Genomic DNA, 20,986 nt, shown 5'->3' with positions numbered 1-20,986 from the left:
ATAACATAATATACTATTTTCTTCCCGATTATGTAGCGGCAAACAGTAATAACAGTCATTTACAATCAAATAAATTTCTTTATTAAATTGTCGTTAGTGTAAAAAATCCGAAACAAAAAAATTAATAATTACTCTCTAAATCTAAAACATCTTTGTATATATTTGTGTTAAAAATAATTTCGTGTATTATATTCGAGCTAATAAAATAAATCTACTAAGTACACACTTAAGACGCTAACGTGACAACCCACTTAAGGTTAACCGCGGGTTAAAATTAACCCTCAGTCTGATGATAAAAGCGGTTAAACCTACCGGGTGCAGCTTTTTTTTTTTAGTATAAATGTTACGGTACGTTAAAGGCACATCAGTACGTTTACGTGATAATATCAGGCACATTACAACAAACTATTTCAAACAATGCGGATTGCAAATGTTTTCCTACAATTTAGTTGCTTAATAATTAATAAAGAAGCATTATTATTGCATTCCGCATTGTTTTTCTTTTATCACTAGTATTACACTTTTTCCAGACACTAAAAATCCTATATCGTCAGTATTGGTGTGTAGTTTCACAAAAAAAACGTATGGCAGTTTATTAGAATGAATTATCGGACAAATTCCTTAAGCTAACAGTAAAATGAGATTTTCCGCGATTCGAGAACCAAAAACCTAAATTAATTCGAGTGAAACTTAACCCTTACCCGCATAAGTAGGGTTTTTAAACGTGGAAGTAGCCTGTTTGTAAATTGGATTTTCGCCCTAAAAATAGAGTAACATTAGAACCAACAGAAACTGATTATTAATGCGTTTACCGTATCCCATTTGGCCATCATACGTTCTTTTTCAAACTTGGCAAATTCGCGACGGTCGTGGATGGTGGTTAGCAGTTTCCACAACAATAGGATGGCCATTCCGATCAGCACGATGGCAGCAATAACCCCAAAAACGATACCCAAGACGAAGATCTACAACACGTAATGGTAAGTTAATACAAAGCTGGTTTAGAAGACTTACTTTATAGCGGTCATTAGAAAGGACAGAATTGTAAGTGATACTTTTTGTGATGTATCTAAGGCAAGCCATTTTACGTAAAAAGTAAAATTACGACATTGAATATTCACACACATTAAACATCGTAAAAATTGATTTGATAAGAAAGTAGTTTATGTTTGATGAACCTGGTAAATTTTAAAATTACACAAGTAGACTTGTCATTACTGTCACGTGTAATTGCACTCAAGACAGACACAAAAGTATACATTTTGCAACAGTAAACGTACCTCGGGAGGGCAGGTTCGTTCTTGTTGCGCCCTAATGTGGAGTTTTCGTTCATTGTCGTAGTAGTAAACGTAGGTGAATTGACAGTGGTCTTCGTCGGTGTAATGGCACAGGTACTCGTTGTTTTCTTCTTTGGCTGAAATAAATATAATTTCCAAATGCTTCAAAGTAGTTTAAAAAAATGTAAAAACATTCCAAAACCCTATACAGGTGTGGTAAATCCGTTTAACGAACAGAGAAACGTAGGTAATTGAATGCGCGGGAGAAAGACAGAAAACGAAAAAAATATCAAGTAGGCCATACTTTTAGCGCGCTGTTGCCAAACGCCGTAAGTATTCAATACCCTCGACAAACTTACTTACGGCGTTCGGCAACAGCGCGCTTAAAATATGGCCTACTTGATATTTTTTTCGTTTTCTGTCTTTCTCCCGCGCATGCAATCACCTACGTTTCTCTGTCCGTTACACGGTTTTCCTATGCAACTGCCGCCATTTTGTCACTGACTTTTGAAATTAGGACCATTTTTACTTTTCACGATATGGCACCCTTAATAATTATATTTTTGACAAATGACACTTTACGTCACATTTCTACCATTAACCTTAACTAAGGCAGTTCAAGACATATTTCAAAATTCAGAAATTTTCCAAAAAAATTTTAGGGTTACCCCCCCCTTTAAAAATTTAAAAAATCTAGTTTTTTATTTTTCAAGGTAGACCGGTGCGTTTTACGGTAAAATGTTATATTTAATGAAAGTTGCGTCTCTTTGAGAGGCATACATGAAAAAAATGTCACACTGCTAACTCAAACCGTTTTCGAGATATTTAGAAAAATGCCCGAAAAAAGGTAATCAAGTTTGACGCCCTCTAGCGGCCAGACGGGGCAAGTTAGCGGTGCCCGCTCAACGTCACGTGATAGCTCCACTCATTACGTTTTAAATAATCAAGTTATTCACCGAAATTTTGTCCAAATGAAGGTTTTTCTGGTTTTTTCTGGCCTACTATACTGACTGCCGCCTGAATTAATATTTCGAAAACGGTTAGATTTACATAAAAGCTACAAGAATGCAAAATTGTTCTTAATGGACCACTAAACCAAACTACGTAACGTTTGAACCTCAATACAGGGTGCGCACAAAATTGTTAGTGGGTCATTATTTTTGCTCACCCTGTACGCAATTTTTTTAGATAGATTTTTTTGCTCTACCCCACTGAAAAGAGAAATTCAAGACGTTTCTTGTGAGTGGTTAAACCTCCTTGAACTCCCAAAAATAACCAAAGTACAGGGTGTTGTTGGTAAAAAGTGCATCTAAGTAGTTTTTGGAAAATATCTCGATTTACAAAAAACAAACACTGCAGAAACTCCCAAAATGTTTCACCAAGCAGTCGAAAGCCTTACAAAAGCTTTTAGGACACTCTAAAGGCTTCTAAATGATTTTCAACTAGTCTAGAAGCTCCCTAAGTTTCTAGAAGAGTCCATAAGTTTTCAAATGCTTTAAAAACAGTCCAAAAACCTTCAATGCTTTTTAAACTGTCTAGAAACCTTCCAATTGGTCCTACAGTAGTCTAAAACGGTTTTAAAATACTACAGAAATAACTCCAAAATGCTTCTAAAGCAGTCGAAAGCCTTCCAAATGCTCTTCATCTAGTCTAGAGGCTCTGAAATCATTTCAAGACAGTCTAAAAGGTTCCAAAAGTTTCTAGAACCTTCTACAAGGTTTCAAATGCCTTAAAAGCAGTCCAGAACCTTCATTTCTCCTAAAATAATCTAAAAAGATTTCAAAACACTACAAAATGCTTCCAAAAACTTTTAGAACAGTCTAAACGATCCAAATGCTCGTCAATTATAGTCTAGAAGCTTCCAAAAAATATCAAAATTGCCTAAATTTTCCAAAAAATTATAGAATCGTCTGAGAGTTTCCAAATGCCTCTAAATCATTCCAGAGCCTTCAATGTGCTCTTTAAACTGTCCAAATGCTCCTCAAGTAGTTAAAACAAATTTTGAGAACAGAAATTTCCAAAACAGTCTAAAAGCTTCTAAAGCAGTTTAAAAGCTTCAATTCTAGAACTTAAATTCAAAAAAAATTGCATCTCTGAAATAGTACTTTTTTAAAGCTTTTTTTGCATATTTTTATGTTTTTTTGAGAATAATTAATTAGCTTTTTTTCACGATTTTAGTGCTCTAAGTCACTCTAATTTTAGCGTAGCTTTTGACGTCATCGCAAACGCAAAATCAAACTGTTCTATGTTGATATAACTCAGGAAAGAAAAAATTCTGTAGACCGCTTACAATTCAAGGACGCACTAGATAACATATCACTTTTTTGCATATAATACTTAAGATCTAGATTACTTTATTAAAACACCATTTCAAATCTTGGTAGTCGGTGACGAGTGACAAACACCCACGTTATAGTTGCATTACTTTTGCTAGAAGCGTCTAGTAATTACTTAGGTAAGTAAGACATAATTTCGATAGTTTGGTGACCATCTTTTACTTATAAACACTATTCCTATAGCACCTAGTTAGTCACATTTGTATCTCAAGTTGTTCTTAAAAGCGAGTGCCGGAAAAACACGCATTAATCACCTAAATTTATAATAACTGTGATTATATTCGTTAATATGGAGTAATCAGTGTAATACATACTGGGAAGACAATCTGTAAAGGTAAACAGGTCTATTTGCATACTACATAAAAATACGTAACGTAAAGAAGGTTAAATTGTATTAATTGGGAGACAAAACGCTAGAAAAACATTTTAACTTGTCGTAGATACAGATCTTGTTTAATTTATGATCGTTTATGTAACGATTCTAGTAATTTTCCTAAAAAATGACGGGAAAACATTTCTGGTTGAAAGAAATCAAAATAATCGCAAATATTTACGTGTAATCGGCCCGTTATCTGGTGTCGTGGAATTTAATCTAAATTATTATCGACGACTTATCCCAGGGCAATTAAAAACTTCTACAGTGTTTTTATACAAAAAAAAACACGAGTCGTATAGGTGAGTGAACCGTTCCGTTAACACTGCGGAATGCGAACTATTCCGTTTGTTTGCTCAAATCTCTTAATCTCTTGAAATAAAAGTGTCGCAAATATGCGAATCATTTGATACGGAGAATCGTAATTATGCATTAGAGTTGAAAATTTCCAGTGCCGCAACAACAATCGTCGTCTAAGTCCCACGTTGTTAAGTCCTTTTACCGAAAATACAAGTGAGTAACGATGGTCCACACCTCACGCAACTCCAGGTAACCAAAACCCATGTAGTTGATATTAGAAACTTTTGTGCTCAAATGTTGTAATTTAACTGAGGCAGAACTAAACCAAAAAATTATCTTGTAAACGTCATTACAAACAGACTCAGAACTCACTTGAAGCTGGATTAACTACTCGCCGTCGATGCTGTTGTGTATTTATATGCCACAGCAATTGATGCTTTGGTTGCACTTGACCCACTTTGGTATTATCTATGTGAGCTCGGTCAAGAGGGTGAATCCTGTTACAGATCAACTAGATCGTTCAAAAATGAAGCTACAACGTCCTTTAGTTAGTGGGATAGGGGGAGCTATCCAAATTGATTAGTTTGTTGGTCCAGACTTTACAAAAAGTTTGAAAAACCTAACCGAAAAGAGCGATGGCGTTATCACTCAACAATTCGTGATTTACGTGAATTCCAAATATGTACAGTTTATCTTACAAGTGTCTTGGTTGATTATCACTTTAAAAACCTAGCACAAATCGATCTACTTTTGTAATATAAACAATATAAAAAAGCTTATCAGAAATGTAGTGACAAAGTAACAAAAAAAAGCCACATTACAGTACAGAACTCTGATAATTATTATCATTTACCCTGTATAAACCATTTACCAAACTTATACACGTGTGGTAAATCCAAAACCGTGTAACGAACGGAGAAACGTAAATTATTGCATGCGCCGGACTAAGACAGAAAACGAAAAAAATATCAAGTAGGCCGTATTTTCAACGCGCTGTTGCCAAACGCCAAGTATTCAATACCATCGACAAAATTAATTTTATATTCGAGTGATAATGGCAACAGCGCGCTGAAAATATGGCCTACTTGATATTTTTTTCGTTTTCTGTCTTAGTCCCGCGCATGCAATAATGTACGTTTCTCTGTCCGTTACGCGGTTTTCTTATGGTCGGTTTTGGATTTACCACACCTGTATATTTACACTCCATTCTATGGATAAAATTCCACATCAAATGTATCTTTTCCAGGTACCACCGCATGCGAAAATGTTTTTAAAGGATTCGCAGGTGCGAGTAATAATTAAGAAAACGACCGTAAGAAGAATCGTAAAACTAAGATGAACCTGGTTGTGCCCGGCATCAACAGTGCCTACTATCTCACTTATGGAGTGTTCTACTTGTTGGGTATCCTCACCTTTATTCCCAACTATTTCGTCATCACCGCCAGTCGTGTAAGTACTTTTTTTTTCAAGCCTAGTCTAAAATAAGCCTATTGTGTACCTCTACTGCCGGCGTAGAAAGGCTATTTCATATCCTAGGAGGTAAAAAAATGTCCAGAACTTGATCCAGACTGAAAGCGTTGCATTTAGAAAAAAGCGGATGAAATTAATGCAACACTTACTTTGCTTTGATTGGCTTGTCGGGCTTGGTTCTGCAATACAATCCTTTCATGTTCTTATTCTGAAATACACAGTTTTCCTGACGGTGTCGGGGCTAAATTTGTGATGTGAAATTCAAAATCAACACATAAACAAACGGACTGACACAAAAAGACAAAAACTGATTGACACAACACGGCTAATACGAAGCTATTTCCAAAGTTGTCTAACAGAGGGCGTATCATGGCTGTCTAGCGTCATCTGTCGATTAGGGTTACGCGCTCCGAATTTACACGGAACGCAGTTCTTGAATATAGGCTTTCAAAAATGTTATCGGCCATTTGCTCTGGTTTTTTGGCTTCAAATCTCCGTTGTTCTATGAGAATGATATTTTTTCAGTAACCGTTATATATGTATATTTACCAGTCCGAATTAATCGGTTATCCTGGCTAGAAAACGATACACATCCTATGTTTATTACGCTTTCACTGTGTCATCTGTCAAAAATCGTGATGTCCATGGCACACTAATTCAAAATAATTAAAATAAAACCTGACATGGAGTTTGATGGTCAACCTGAAACGTATCGCACGTCTGTTTCGTGGGCGCCATTTTTTTGTCGCTAAGAAACCACGTTTCTTGAAGCGGTGTTCAGGGAAATTTGAGGTTGACGACCAAATTCCGCAGCCGATCGAGTGGAGATGGTGGGACCTCTGAGTGGAAGCGTCGATTCCTAAAAGTCTACGGGGAATTGTCTTGTGCGGTGCACTTCCTAGAGGCGGAAAGGATGAAAATCTAGGAGAAGACCACGTGGATGTGACAGTGATGGTTATAGTTTCCACGAGGAATGACTATATCTTTTATTCGGATCGTGCCCTTAATCGCTCTTAGACTTTTTTGTGTATACATATTAGTATTTTTTGTAAAATTCTGCAAGCGGGAGGGATGAGAGTTTCTCAGACGCACGCAAGTGCCTCTTCCGCGGAACTTTAGTAATCGTGTATCGCGTAATCGCGCTGTTAAACTGGCTGAACGTCTCATTGACGAGTGGCCATCGTAACCACAACACACACAAAATAAAACCTAACCCTACTAATTGCGTTGTTGTATTGTCAAATAAAGTTTCAGTGAAGCCGTAAAGCGACCTAAATCGCCGAGATGAGTGATAGTGATAAAATAAGTTGTACACCACCTGCTTTAGCAGCAATAGCGTCAAATACGCTAAATAATTTGATTCCTGGCAGGTCCCACGAAATGCATGAACGAGCGTACAATAAATTCACCACTTGGGCAATTTTACCGAAAATGTTGTATTGGCCTATTTTGCCCATTTAAGTAAATCATTGAAGAGTTCGACAATGTGGGCGCAATATTCCATGCTAAAAGCTGAGCTAAATATTAAAGACAGTAAGCATTTTTAAAGCGAAAAAGTGAAAACTATGCAGCTAAAAAGTCTAAAACTTTCACCAAGAACCAAGTAGACACTTTTTTAACAGAAGCACCTGACAAAAAGTACTTAGCCATGAAGGTAATATCCGAAACAAAAATGAATTTATGATTTTTTTTAATACCTATATTCAACATTTTTAGGTTATTTTAATATATGGCATATCAGGGGCATGTCGATGTAATGAACTGGTAAACTTGAGAATTCAAGATATTGAATACATGGAAAAATTAATTCTGGCCCAGAACATTTACAATTGTTGGAGAATTTTACATAAATATTTGTAAAAAATACTTGTCTCTTCGTCCAGATGTTATTGATACAGATCGTTTTTTCATTAAACATCAAAATGGAGTTTGCCACAGAGTTGTAATGGGTATTCACAAAATCTCAAGTATTCCCAAGGAAATAGCGTTGTTTTTGAAATTGGCTGATGTCAAAGAATATACTGGTCACTGCCTTCGCCGAACCTCTGCAACTCTTCTTGTAGATAATGGTCATTGAAAAGACACGGTGGTTGGAGGTCTACAACTATAGCAGAAGGCTACAGTGACGATTCTTTAAGAAATAAAAATGACAGCAATGAAAATTCTGGATGTAAATGATTGTAATTTAATACCAATGGAGAACAATACCACAGATGATATAAGAGAACCAGTAATTTCAACAAACCCACAACAACAACCTACTTTAAATGTAGACCATGAAGTAAAGGGGCAGGAATTTCATTTAAACTGACCGACAAAGAAAATGTGTAATATTAGTTACATTTTTCTATTAATTGATATTTTAATTTATGTTAACTGTGTTGTGAATATAAAAAGTTTGTAATGCAAGGAATAAAGCAAACCAACATGAAAAATCAGTATGGTTTATCATGCCTAATGAAAAAGTTGAATTTACAAGATTGTGTTAAAATGATTGACCAAATTATGTCTGCTAGTATTATCCTAACTAGCCAACAAATTGGGTTTTCCGGTCAAAACACCGCAAATCCATACACCCTGTATACATGCCGCTTGAAAAAAAAAATAGTATACGTTACACGGACATTGAAAGCGATAATCGCCTCTTTCTACGCCTAATAACATAATATACTATTTATCCTCTAAAAAACTTTTTGCAGTACTGGATGTTTAAATTCCGGTTCATGGGCAGTTCCGCAGACCGAGATGATCCCAATTTGGGTCCTGGCCCGCCCATGGAACGAAACGCACTCCAGGCGATTTTTCCCGTGTCCTACTACATAGTGTCCCAATCCACTCTAATCATTTTCGTTATTCTGATTGCTGCCTACTCCAAACGGTTGCCGCCACCAGACAAACGAATCTTTGCCTCACTGTTGTGCACCCTAGTGTTCTATTTGGTTAATTTAGTGTTTTGCAAACTGATAACGGACACTTGTAAGTCTTGGTGTGTATTACTCTTTTAGTGTTTAATTGGTTTTTTATGTTACAGTCCAAGTGGCGTTCTTCTTTATTGTGATGTGCATTGCCTGTTTTCTGGGTGGTAAGTAACCAACTCGAGGACAGTACTAGATTTTTTGGTTTTATTCAGTTTGCAGTGCTGTTATTTTGGTCAGCTTATTCGAGATGGTGCGCAAGTTTCCTTCCGAGTATTTTAGTGCTCTGTTGACCGGTCAGGCTTTATGTGGAGTTATTTCCGCCGTAGCTCAAATCATCACCATTACCCTAACCGAGCATCCAGTTCAGGGAGGTTACATTTTTTTCAGTATTGGTAAATCATCCTCAATTCAGCCTAATTAATCTCGAACCAAAAAAACATACATTTACCAGGTACCTTCTTGGTGTTGATCACTATCGTGATTTATTGGTTTTCAAAACGTAACGCCCAATACTTTATTTACAACGTGGGCAACGAGGCAAGAATTGAGGTGACTTTTGAGCACCGGAAATTCTTCCCCAGGATATGGAAAAAAATTAAACAGTCATCGCACATGGCTAAAATGTGCGTCAGCTCTTTGATTATCGTGGTTGGTAGCACTGCCATCGTTTACCCCGGTTTCATGTCGCTGGTGGTGGCATGCGAAAGCACGGGGAAAACCGAAGACGCTTGGGTTGGTAAGTTTTACAAACTTTCCCACTTTCAGTGCCACAATGACAGCAAATTTCAGAAATGTACTTCGTGCCTGTGATAACTTTTTTGGTGGCCAGTTTGTGCGATTTGATTGGTCGCGTTCTGGCAGCCAAATTCAAACAGGTGAGCTACTATTTCTTTGGCAATCAACTTGTAGTAAAACGACTCACTTGCAGCCAAATAACCAGTTGGTGATTATGGCCGTGTCCTTGCTTCGGTTGAGCTTTCTACCGTTGCTGGTGCTCTCGAACGCTCAGCCTAGAAGACGCTTACCCGTTCTGTTCAATGACGTGGCGTACATCATGTTCACGATGGCATTCTTTTTCACCAATGGCTATTTGATCAATTTGTGTGTCACTCTTATACCAAAAATGTATGTCAAATTGCTTTTTTAACGGTTCAAATTGGTTAAATCAAACTTTTGCAGAGTTGCGACCGAAGAGGAACGAACTTCGGTGTCTGTGATGGTTGTGATAGCGTCAGTATTTGCGGTGGCTATTAGTTCCTTTTTAAGTCTAATGGTGGTCTTTATAGTGATAGATATTTAAGATTTAGTGAACTGTATTTACCGTTTGTTTGTGTGGGATAATCCACAAAACTACACCACTTTTTACTATTAGAAAGTGACTTATATAAACAGTTAACTACTCAATTCAATATTTTAATCAAACAAATTTATATCCGTTCTTAATAATCACCATTTTTTGGTGTACGAGTCTCAACACACGGAGAGTATTAAAGTATTACTGCACATATTACGTTCTAAGCTGTATCAGACGCAAAATAAATACTAGGTTATTCAAAAGCTTGTAAAATGGTTGATTTTTCCAGGTAATTATCATCCTAAAATGCACCCACACAATAAATTCCAGACAAAATCCTTACTTGCGATATGAAAAGTGTGCGAATTAAAAATTAGCACCGAGATTAGTGAGCTTTATAGTTTCACGTGGTTCCACACTATAATTTGTGAGATTTAGGTGCCATCGTATTTTTAGTTCTTTTTTGATGAAATTGATGTCAGATTGTTTATTTTTACCAAAATAAGGGTGGATGAATCACTTTCGCAAAGAAAAATGTCATATTTTCACGTTATTTCCTTTTTTATGGCATTCTCCATACGAAACATGACTTGTTTTGGATGGGTACCAGCACCACCAGCGTGATTGTTAGCAACATTGTCAAACAGAACTGCTTTTCTGTTCAAAATTAGTAGCCATTCTAAAAATTGATTTTTAATTTCTTAAAATGGAAGTTTTCCCTATTTTTTCTCTTTTTGAGATCTTAATAACTGTTGCTACATATATGAATCGGTCACTATGGTTAGCACTTAGGTTAGCCATGCATCTTTTTCAATACATTTACAAAAAAGAAATATTGCCCCTTGTACTAATCGGACACTAAAGTGTCACTTTGCATGTAAAAACTAAAAATACTTATTTAATTTACTAATTTTTAAGCTTTTTAACGATTAAACCGTTCACGTTAAACGTCTTATATCGTTTTCTTGAACCTTCGGTTTGGCAATGTTGCACATTTCCAGTAGAAAGGGGGAGACATTTTTCCTAAACTTGGTGTAACCTGACTACTTTAAAAGCGTTTTTTTACGATTCTTTTCCCAAAAAACCGCTTCATCCACCTTTTTTGGGGTAGAACTAAGTTAAATAAACAATTTAACATCAATTTCATTAAAAAAAACTTAGTCTTTTAGGTTAAGGTGTTGAATGGATTTGATTCATTGTAAAGTTTGTATCATTTGCTTTATCATATAATATAGTAGATGTTTTTATTCTTCAAGCCAAAATGCATTGTTTTGATGCCAACTGTCAGTGAGTATGACTGACAGAAGAATTATTTTGTTTACGTTCAAGAATAGCTGTAATTGGTCTATTTCATATCGCACAGTTGCGCAAAGTCTAGAATTCTACAGGGTGGTCCAGTTTTAAATGTCAATAATTCACCAATCCATAGCCAATTAAAAAATAAGTTAGGAAGTCCTAAGGAAAATACAGTCCGTCAAATTTTTGTTTAAAAAATCGTTTTTTTTGTGTCATTACTGTCAGACCGTTGGAGCAATATTGATCAAATTTGGAACAAGCACTTTATTACACGTTATTACGGTCAAAGACCCAAAACTAACCCAACCCAACTTAAAAATTGTCTTGGAAACGGAAAATTCACTTAAGAAGTTTAAAAAATATTATTGTAGCCAGTTTTCATAATTTCCAGACAAACTAAAAGACTTTAGTTTTGAAAATTGAATTAAAAAAGATAAACATTTCAGAAGCTTAAAAATTGTGTTTGTAACCAGTTTTCATGCAAATCGAGAGACTTTAATACTAAAAATTGACTTGTAGACATAAAAACTACTTTTTCAAGAATTTGTTACTACAAATTCATACATTTAAACCTTAAAAATTGACTTGAACCCCTAAATGTGACTGAACTAATGAAAAGTGACATCAGAAGCTTAAAATTTGCATTTGAAGTAAGTTTTCATAATTTGAAGACAAATTTCAATATTTTAGCCTTGAAAATAGTCTTAGATGCAGGACATTAACATTAGATTCATGAAAATTGTCTTGAAAACGAACTTTTCGTGCTTTTTACTTTGCTTTTCATTTTCTTCGAATTCTGGACTATTTTTAGTGCTTCAAAACTGCTTTCAGCTTGGAAAATCGAGTTTCAAGACTATCTTCACCAAGTTATTGACATAGCAAACTTAAAAAACAATTTTTACATTCTTCATAGACTTAAAATGGCATTCCAAGCTTTGTCACTATTATATTGACTTCTAGACACCTCAGTGCTAAAAATTCGGGTATTTCTTAATAAACTAGACTGTTTTTAGTGTTTTAAGGCTGTTTTCAGTGCCTCAAATCGAGTTTCAAGACTATCTTTACAAAGTTTTTAACTTATCAGGCCTAAAAGCCAGTGTGTCCACTGACCATAGTCTTGAAAATGTTATTTCAAGCTTCTTCACTATTAAATTGACTTCTACACTCATAGGTGCAATAAATTGTAGCACCTCTAAGAAATTCAGACTGTTTTTAATGCTTTTTAAGACTGAAAAATCGAGTTTAAGACTATTTCCAAAAGTCAAGTTTCTTCAGTACAAAATTTTGGTACCAAATACTACAATAATAGTCTTGAGAACTAATTTTTAGAAATAAAATAGTCCGAAAATTTAATTTACTTCTAGACTTGGTGTCCAGTCCAGAAAATTGAGTTGTACACCAATTAAAGTCTTGAAAATATACTTTGGACTCTCTTTAGTCCTAGTAAAGTCAGTTCTAGCATTAAAAGTCAACTTTTATATTATTTTTAGTAGTAAAAAACGAGTTTCATGCACAATACAATTTTTGTCTTGATTTCCGGACATTTTTTAGTTCTTGAATGCCAGTTTCAGACACTCAACCAGGATGGCAGTCTGAAAAAGCGAATCATAAGACCATTCCTAGTAGTAAAAAAGTTTTTATACTATTCAGTACAAATTTGGACTTTCACAAGTCTTGTGAATGTTCAGTTTTAAACTATAAAACGATTTTTTAAATTGAAATTTGGAGGACTGTATTTTCCTTAGGAAACGTTTTTCAGAAAAATGACAAGTCAACTTATTTTTTGATGCTATCAAATGGTGTATTATTGACACTTAAAACTGGACCATCCTGTATATTCGTAGGCAATTGTCTACTTATCTGTTCTAGGAATGAACCAATATCCTTGTAGAAGTAGAAAAACTAATTAAACAATTTACCTTCAACTTTGGGTTCGCCCACTGGCACGGGAACCTGAGTACAGTTTGCACTGCACAATTCTGGCTCCTTAAGTGGTCCAGTTTTGTACATTTGGCACTGAACGCAGTCCCTGAATTCCAGACATCTATCCGGACAGGTCTGGAATTTTTTTTAATTAAAACCCGTGCAATCAAAAACATTAAACTTACAGGACACTTTTCGCAAAACTTTCCAGAGTACCGCGATTCTAGAGTGTCCTCGCAGACGCACGCGCCACACACGCAAGTGCCGTGACCGGAACAAATCTCTCCACCAATGACGTCGGGAGGATAACATCCGGCAGTGGACTCCATACAGGCGCAATTTGGTCCGGTCCAACCGGGTTTGCAACGGCAAACGCCACAATCGCAAGTGCCGTGGGTTTCGCCGCTGCACAACTCGCCCATGTGTCTTTCGCAGCTGAAGTTGTCGCATTCGCAATAATCGCCGTAAATTCGCTTTAAAATCCAACAAATTAACCGCTAAGGTGGTGCAAAAAATTGAAGAAATACCTCGTTCGGTCCTCTAGGTTCGCATTCGCACCGTCCGCAGACGCATGTGCCTTTTCCAGAGCACTCCAGACCGGTGGTGCTGTTAGGTGGTACGCAACCAATAGTTTTAGGCAATTTAGAGATTTCATCGGCGTTACATTCACAGTGCCTGCCGAAAGCACCGGGATTACACACGCAAATACCGCATTTGTAGGTGCCATGACCGTGACAAGCTGGGGCGTTCTCTTGATAGTACTGTTTGAATAAAAAATGTCTAATAAATGATTTTCTGACCACTTTAAGAGAGAACAAACCTTATCGCCGGGTTTTTCGCAGTCACACTCGCACAACATCTCCAAATCGATGATCAGACTTTCGTTAATACCTACCGGATAGATTTGTATTGTCTGGAAACGGTCTTTGCGTTCTTTTGGGCATTTTAGCACTTCAATATCAACTTTAAAGTTGATTACATCACCCACCTGTAAAGTCACACATTAATAAAAGAAGTTCAAAATTTTTACGGAAATTATTAACATACTTTGATGTTCCCGCACTTATTCGTGTTGACCAAAGCCCCGGTAGCGTTCAGACACTTGGTGAAAAAACGAATGCTGACCGCACTCGACGCGTTGTGCTTCATTTCCACCGAAGACGAAATCTGCTCGTATTGCTCTTTGATCAGCTCCACAATGTTGGAACTGTCCTTTTCCAGTTTGGCTACGGACGCGCCTTCTATGTGTTTGGCCAGTTGGTCGTAGACGCCCAAAGTGTTGTGGGTTACCGCGAAAATTACGTTGATTGAATTCTTTTTCACCGCCAAATTGATTTGTTCGATTGACGGATAGTCTTGGTAGGACGACTCGGTGTAGTAACCTTCTGACAGGTGACAGCTGCCGTCGTTAGGTTTTACGATACCGCCCAACTAAAAAAAGATAGGACTGTAAAGCTCGGTTCTCATGTATCCGGAATTATAACGCAGCGCGGGGTGCGGAACGTGCGGAATGAATGCTTTTTACGCACGGAAAACTCTTCTTTCTGTTAGTTCAAACTTTGACACTGTTTTTCTCTCTGACTGTACCCAATTTGGTAGTGTTTTTTTAGGTTAGTAGATAGGAAATTTAATGAGTATTCCAAAAATGTGCTTAAAACTGTCATTTTCTCACTCCAAGTGAGTTTAACAGACGATTTTGTCGCTGACTATGTTTTCAAACTTTGGCAGCACTTTTCTCCCTGACTGTACCGAATTTAGTGATATTTTTTAGGCTATTGGATAGGAAATTTAATGAGGATTCCAAAAATGTGCTTAAAACTGTCATTTTCACTCCACAAATGGGTTTTACAAGGCGATTTTGTCCTTGACTGTCCTTTCAAACTATGTTTCTAGGAGTTCAAATTTTGACACCGTTTTTCTAACTGACTATACTCGATTTTTTAATGTTTTTTTAGACTATTGAATAGGAAATTTAATGAGGATTCCAAAAATGTGCTTAAAACTGTCATTTTCACACCACAAATGGGTTTTACAGGCGATTTTGTCCTTGACTGTCCTTTAAAACTGTGTTTCTGTTAGTTCAAACTTAGACACTGTTTTTCTCTCTGACTGTACTCAATTTGGTAGTGTTTTTTTTAGGTTAGTGGATAGGAAATTTAATGAGGATTCCAAAAATGTGCTTAAAACTGTCATTTTCTCACTCCAAGTGAGTTTAACAGACGATTTTGTCGCTGACTGGGTTTTCAAACTTTGGCAGCACTTTTCTCCCTGATTGTACCGAATTTAGTGATATTTTTTTAGGCTATTGGATAGGAAATTTAATAAGGATTCCAAAAATGTGCTTAAAACTGTCATTTTCACACCACAAATGGGTTTTACAGGCGATTTTGTCCTTGACTGTCCTTTCAAATTGTGTTTCTGTTAGTTCAAACTTGACACTGTTTTTCTCTCTGACTGTACTCAATTTGGTAGTGTTTTTTTAGGTTAGTGGATAGGAAATTTAATGAGGATTCCAAAAATGTGCTTAAAACTATAATTTTCACACTACAAATGGGTTTTACAGGCGATTTTGTCCTTGACTGTCCTTTCAAACTATGTTTCTGTTAGTTCAAAATTTGACACTGTTTTTCTCTCTGACTGTACTCAATTTGGTAGTGTTTTTTTAGGTTAGTGGATAGGAAATTTAATGAGGATTCCAAAAATGTGCTTAAAACTGTCATTTTCTCATTCCAAGTGGGTTTTACAGGCGATTTTGTCCTTGACTGTTCTTTCAAACTGTGTTTCTAACAATTCAAACTTTGACACCATTTTTCACCATGACTGTACCGATATGTTTTTTGTTTTTTTTTGGCTATTGAATAGGAAATTTAATGAGGATTCCAAAAATGTACTTAAATCAAACATTTTCTCACTAGAAGTGGGTTTTACCAGCCATTTTGTCTCTGACTGTCCTTCCAAACTGTGTTTCTTTTAGTTCAAAATTTGACACTGCTTTTCTCCCAGACTGTACCACATTTTATACGGTTTTTCCAAGTAACTCAATAGGAAATTTAACGAGGATTCCAAAAATGTGCTTAAAACTGTCATTTTCTCACTCCAAGTGGGTTTTATAGGCGATTTTGTCTCTGACTGTCCTTTCAAACTGTGTTTCTAGCAGTTCAAATTTTGACACTGTTTTTCTAACCGACTATACTCGATTTTTTAGTGTTTTTTTAGACTATTGGATAGGAAATTTAATGAGGATTCCAAAAATGTGCTTAAAACTGTGATTTTCACACCACAAATGGGTTTTACAGGCGATTTTGTCTCTGACTGTCCTTTCAAACTGTGTTTCTGGCAGTTCAAACTTTGACACTGTTTTTCAAACTGACTATACTCAATTTTTTAGTGTTTTTTTAAGTTAGTAGATAGGAAACTTAATGAGGATTCCAAAAATGTGCTTAAAACTGTCATTTTCTCACTCCAAGTGAGTTTAACAGACGATTTTGTCGCTGACTGTCTTTTCAAACTGTGTTTCTGGCAGTTCAAACTTTGACAGCGCTTTTCTCTCTGACTGTACCGAATACCTATTGTTTTCATTCGATTGGCAATCTGAAGCCAAGCCTTCTTCAAGGCATTATTATCCTTGTGTTGAGGGTGCTTAGAATCCCACAAAATGGGGTAACTTTGGACAAAATCAATTAGCGTAGTGTTAAAATCGTTTTTGTTCATCTCCACGGACATATTTGCTTTGCTGTTTCTGTTTTGTTTCCTGTTCCTGTCATGAATGTCATGATTACGACGTTTACGCGCGGAAAATATCAAAATATGCAATCCGGTCCGGATAGACGGACAGCCGCTGTCCGCGAATGTTCCGGATTCATGTGAACCAAGCTTAAGAGTTAGCTACCAACCTTTCCATCACCAGCATAATGGAAACTGGCATCAGTACTGAACACTAACAACCTTCTCGCCCTTTCTCTCCATCCGATTTGGTTACGACACACCACGGCTTGCATAATGGCGTCAAAACCTCCTTCAGGAGCGTCCAAATTACCGGACACGTTAGCGTGCTTTACCATACGCTAGAGAAAATACCAGACTGTCAGTAAACTAGGCAAGAGTTATTCAATTGGAGTGTTAATTTCAGGTTAAAACTCAAAATCAGTCTAGTAAACTGTGAGAAACTGTTTACAAGAACAAACTTGTCAATCACGTGATATAACTAACGGTTTTTGATTGTTGTAAGCACTCTCACGGTTTACAGACTTAACTGCATTAGTACGATGGTATATACAGAGTGCATGTAAATTAATAACATTCATTTTAGATATGTTAGGTCAAAACAATAATGCCCTGAAATCAAAATTACCTTTTAGTAAGACAAGCAAATACAAATTGTAACATTTACATAAATGAGTCAGTCAACAACCACCACAAAGCTGGAACGCAGCCCGCTACGAAGCTATTAAACATTAGTCCATTCCAAAAAAAAAAAAAACTTTAGTGCAGTAAAACAATGCTAAACGAACAACTTGGAAAGTAAAAGTCAGTATACAGTTAAAAAGTATGATTGCTGACGCATTCACTTACTGAAAATTCGGGGGTGTTTTGAGACAAAGTCATCATGTGCTTGTAGCCGTAGGGAGCAGCGCATTCATCGCAAGGGTGCTCTAAACTACAAACCATAAACAAGACTAACTAACATCAAGATGCAAACATTAATCACTCATTTTTCTACTCTAATAAATTACTAAATTGACTAAAGAAATAGAATGTTGATTCAAGTGTCTTTTTGGGGCTTTATTCTGAAAAAATAGGTCCACCGAGCTAAGAGAACCATTCCTCGCTTCCAAGCTTCAAAAGGAACCAAATCCTGACCCGACATGCATTCATGCTCTTTCACATTTCCCACTTCACTACTCGCTCTAAGATAACAGTCAGGTTATTGTATACAAGATAAAATGTAGACAACAAATACGCGATCGACATGCACGACACTAAATACAAAACTATAAGAGTGATAGTGATTTATGGAACACATAAACAGAATGACGACCCTTTACAAAATAAACAATCTAAACGGGGAAGACCTACCGCAAACGTATTAGTATTAGTGCTCAAGCTCATATGATGGTGAAATCCGTAGGGAGCCACGCAGACATCACAGGGTCTTATCAACCTAGATAAACAAATACGGTGGACGAAAACTGGACAGTACAACACTGCTACTTATTCCACACCCAAATAGAGCAAAATATGGTTTTTATAAAATCAATACAAGAAAGACACTTACTTTTCTGGTAATGTACTAACGTAAGGCATCACCACTTTATCCACAAAACTACCAAACCCTAAGGTAAAGTTTGAAGTCACTCTTTGCATAGTTTCCGCCAACTGATCTCCTAAAGATGACAGTTTCTCCTTGTCGTCAAACATAGACCTGCTCAGGTCCATAAGGTAATACAAATCGACTGGATAGTCTTCGGCTTGGGTGTAACTCATGATGATACTGTAGGATTGTCCTGGACGACAATAAATCAAAAAACCCATAAAGAAAATTAGCTAAAAAATGTCTTACTGGCTCGCAACTTTAAGCTGATCCTTTGGGGCGCCACCTGGACGACCTGACCTTGACTCTGACCGTTGTGTCCATAAATATCAGACCCCTTGGACTCCCAACTTTCCGATTGGCTGTAATTGCCCTCGAAACCGACCGACAGGTGATATTTACCGTCCGCGACGCCATGTTTGGCTTTTGACAGTTCCAAGTTTGATAAAACGCTCATCAAATTATCGGGATTGTGGGTGTACTCTTCTTTACACTGTTCCTCTTTGGATGAAAGGGGGAAGGAGGGCTGGAAACATCTTGCGCTGCCGGTAAATTGCTGTTGCCATAAAAAATAGGTTAACCGACTTGAATTAGTGGTTAAATAGTGAAAAACTTACGGGATCGTAACACCAAGCGCAGGAAGGAGTTTGAATGCATTCCTGGCACGTGCCTTTAGACGTGCAAGGATTTTGGGCGGTGAACCTTTGAGGAATTTGACCAAACACTGCCGATACAAGCACGAGGCTGAAAAACACGTATTTTGGGCTGTTCTCCATTATGAGACTGTAAAATAAAGAAAAAAAGATTAATTAAGCATTGTTAATGCAAATATTAACTCACAAACATAATAAATTTACGTCAACCCAAGCTGAGGTAGAATAATCTTTAAAAACATCCTAACCTTTGAGATATATGTTAAATTTGGAAGGGTGATACACTACTTGAGATGAAATCATATTGCAGCCAGTTAATTCAATATGAGTCACTTCTAAAGTTCTAGGTAAGAAATTTCAAATAAAATGACATCACTATGTTATATGGTAATCAGACTGTCTCTACCTCTTAGGCACAAAAGTAAACAAAACTGATTAAGAGAAAAAAAGATGGATAAACTGGGAAGGTAAATGATTAAGGGTCATTGGCACCCATTAGAATTCACACAACTGCTATATAAGGATAAGGCTGCAGTACAAGCCATTTTATAGTCTAGAGATTTACCAGGAATTAAATAACAGTACTTGCCCATCAAAACAAGTAAAACAGTAAAAATAAAAAGAATTTTGATTGATTTGGAAACTATAAAACACAACTTTCCTAAAAAAATAGATTCAAAATGGTTTTTAAAACTAAGTTCATCTGTACAACAATAATGTAAAGAAAAAAAAAATAGCTAATTACAATAAATCACTAGAACAACAAATTAAAACTAAGCAAGAACTGATTTCACAATACTTTTCTTACATATTTAAGCATTCATTTAAACTACTAATAAGCCTCAATTGCAAAACAGCAAACAGACCAAAACATTCAAATAAAACAGGTTAATGATTGGTTGTGTTGTAAACTGAAATTGTATAACGCCCCCGCATATTTAAGACATGCAAATGAAACTGGGGTGCCACATGTTTCTTCCCTTGTAAGTTTAACACTACCCCCATTGTTAAAAAAACCTAAACTGTTGAAATTTTAGTAAATTTTCATAAAACATTCATAGTAAGAAGATTTTATCTATTGCAAGTGGCCTAGATGCCTGGTTTTCCTTGAGATTATAATTATGTTGCCTATATTTAGCCAAGTGATTTCTTGAATGTATTTACAGGACTCTGCCCTTAAATGCAGGGGCGATAACAAAGATACAGAGGAAAGGGCTCTTTGGAAACAGATAAGAGGCTTTTTATAGTTTGATTTGTTATAGGATTACCAAATTAGCTATAAATAGCAGTGGCTATTACTCACCTATGTAATCAGAGATAAGGATAAGATAAACTAGAGAACTTATAAACTCAGCGCACATCACAGATGATTCCAGTTCACGGCCTTAGGCCCGCCCGTGTTTTACTACGATTTTTTTTATTAAATCGTACTCATTAGGTCATTACCATTCCTTTAAAAATAAACCCACATAGAAATATTAAAATTACATGAAATATGAAATGAAATTGAATAGCCCCCAACACCTCTCTGGGAGCTCCTTGTCAACTTTTAATCAAATGATCGGGGTGACATTTTTAGTTGATCACGTGGTACATACGTAAAGCTACGCTGCAGAGATCACGTGATTAAATCGGCATGCTTTGACATTTGACGTTAGTACCTACCCGCTCGGTTTGGTTTAATGTTGCTGGTAGCATTGCCAAGTCGTGCGAAAAATAAATCTTCACAAAATACAAGAAAAAATCTGGTATACCCAAACCCAACACTACCATACATTTCACCATCGGTTTATGAAAACACTTTCGACAGAGACAAGCTCCAATCTGAATTGGTT

The 20,986-nt window shown here is 36.4% G+C and overlaps 2 protein-coding genes and 2 long non-coding RNA genes across 7 annotated transcripts; 1 reads left to right on the top strand and 3 right to left on the bottom strand.

Moving 5' to 3' along the window:
- Positions 1 to 58: 58 nt before the first annotated feature.
- On the bottom strand, positions 59 to 20,673 carry mys (position-specific antigen beta subunit myospheroid). Of its 2 annotated transcripts, none has more exons than XM_081979346.1 (14): positions 20,455 to 20,673; positions 19,116 to 19,281; positions 18,748 to 19,054; positions 18,463 to 18,691; positions 18,264 to 18,348; positions 17,081 to 17,251; positions 14,235 to 14,618; positions 14,008 to 14,175; positions 13,715 to 13,948; positions 13,373 to 13,660; positions 13,184 to 13,322; positions 1,281 to 1,414; positions 813 to 965; positions 59 to 759 (listed from the first exon to the last, which is right to left on the bottom strand). In XM_081979346.1, exons 2-14 carry the CDS (start codon positions 19,272 to 19,274, stop codon positions 691 to 693), a joined length of 2,520 nt encoding a protein of 839 aa, XP_081835472.1. In that variant the 5' UTR covers positions 19,275 to 19,281; positions 20,455 to 20,673; the 3' UTR covers positions 59 to 690. The 2 variants fall into 2 exon arrangements, with proteins under 2 accessions (XP_081835472.1, XP_081835471.1); XM_081979345.1 differs by lacking the exon at positions 18,264 to 18,348 and adding an exon at positions 17,760 to 17,844.
- LOC145728823 (equilibrative nucleoside transporter 1-like) lies at positions 3,597 to 10,231 on the top strand. Of its 3 annotated transcripts, none has more exons than XM_081979361.1 (9): positions 3,597 to 3,732; positions 5,533 to 5,735; positions 8,456 to 8,732; positions 8,788 to 8,838; positions 8,887 to 9,066; positions 9,126 to 9,410; positions 9,464 to 9,549; positions 9,603 to 9,799; positions 9,854 to 10,231. In XM_081979361.1, the coding sequence occupies exons 2-9, from the start codon at positions 5,622 to 5,624 to the stop codon at positions 9,972 to 9,974; spliced, it is 1,311 nt and encodes a 436-aa protein (XP_081835487.1). In that variant the 5' UTR covers positions 3,597 to 3,732; positions 5,533 to 5,621; the 3' UTR covers positions 9,975 to 10,231. The 3 variants fall into 3 exon arrangements, with proteins under 3 accessions (XP_081835487.1, XP_081835486.1, XP_081835488.1); XM_081979360.1 differs by lacking the exon at positions 3,597 to 3,732 and adding an exon at positions 4,324 to 4,535; XM_081979362.1 differs by lacking the exon at positions 3,597 to 3,732 and adding an exon at positions 4,325 to 4,499.
- On the bottom strand, positions 3,759 to 5,328 carry LOC145728841 (uncharacterized). Its single transcript, XR_014178176.1, has 2 exons — positions 4,659 to 5,328; positions 3,759 to 4,605 (listed from the first exon to the last, which is right to left on the bottom strand). It is a non-coding gene; the product is annotated as an uncharacterized LOC145728841 (long non-coding RNA).
- On the bottom strand, positions 5,531 to 7,088 carry LOC145728843 (uncharacterized). The gene is made up of 3 exons (XR_014178178.1): positions 6,966 to 7,088; positions 5,906 to 6,434; positions 5,531 to 5,854 (listed from the first exon to the last, which is right to left on the bottom strand). It is a non-coding gene; the product is annotated as an uncharacterized LOC145728843 (long non-coding RNA).
- Positions 20,674 to 20,986: the final 313 nt, after the last annotated feature.

The sequence above is a fragment of the Ips typographus genome, linkage group LG4 (assembly GCF_016097725.1).
Source record: "Ips typographus isolate SLU linkage group LG4, UJ_Ityp_2.0, whole genome shotgun sequence".
NCBI classification, from domain to species: domain Eukaryota; kingdom Metazoa; phylum Arthropoda; class Insecta; order Coleoptera; family Curculionidae; genus Ips; species Ips typographus.
The sequence above is the reverse complement of the archived record's forward strand: the minus strand, read 5'-3'. Positions and strand labels throughout refer to the sequence as shown.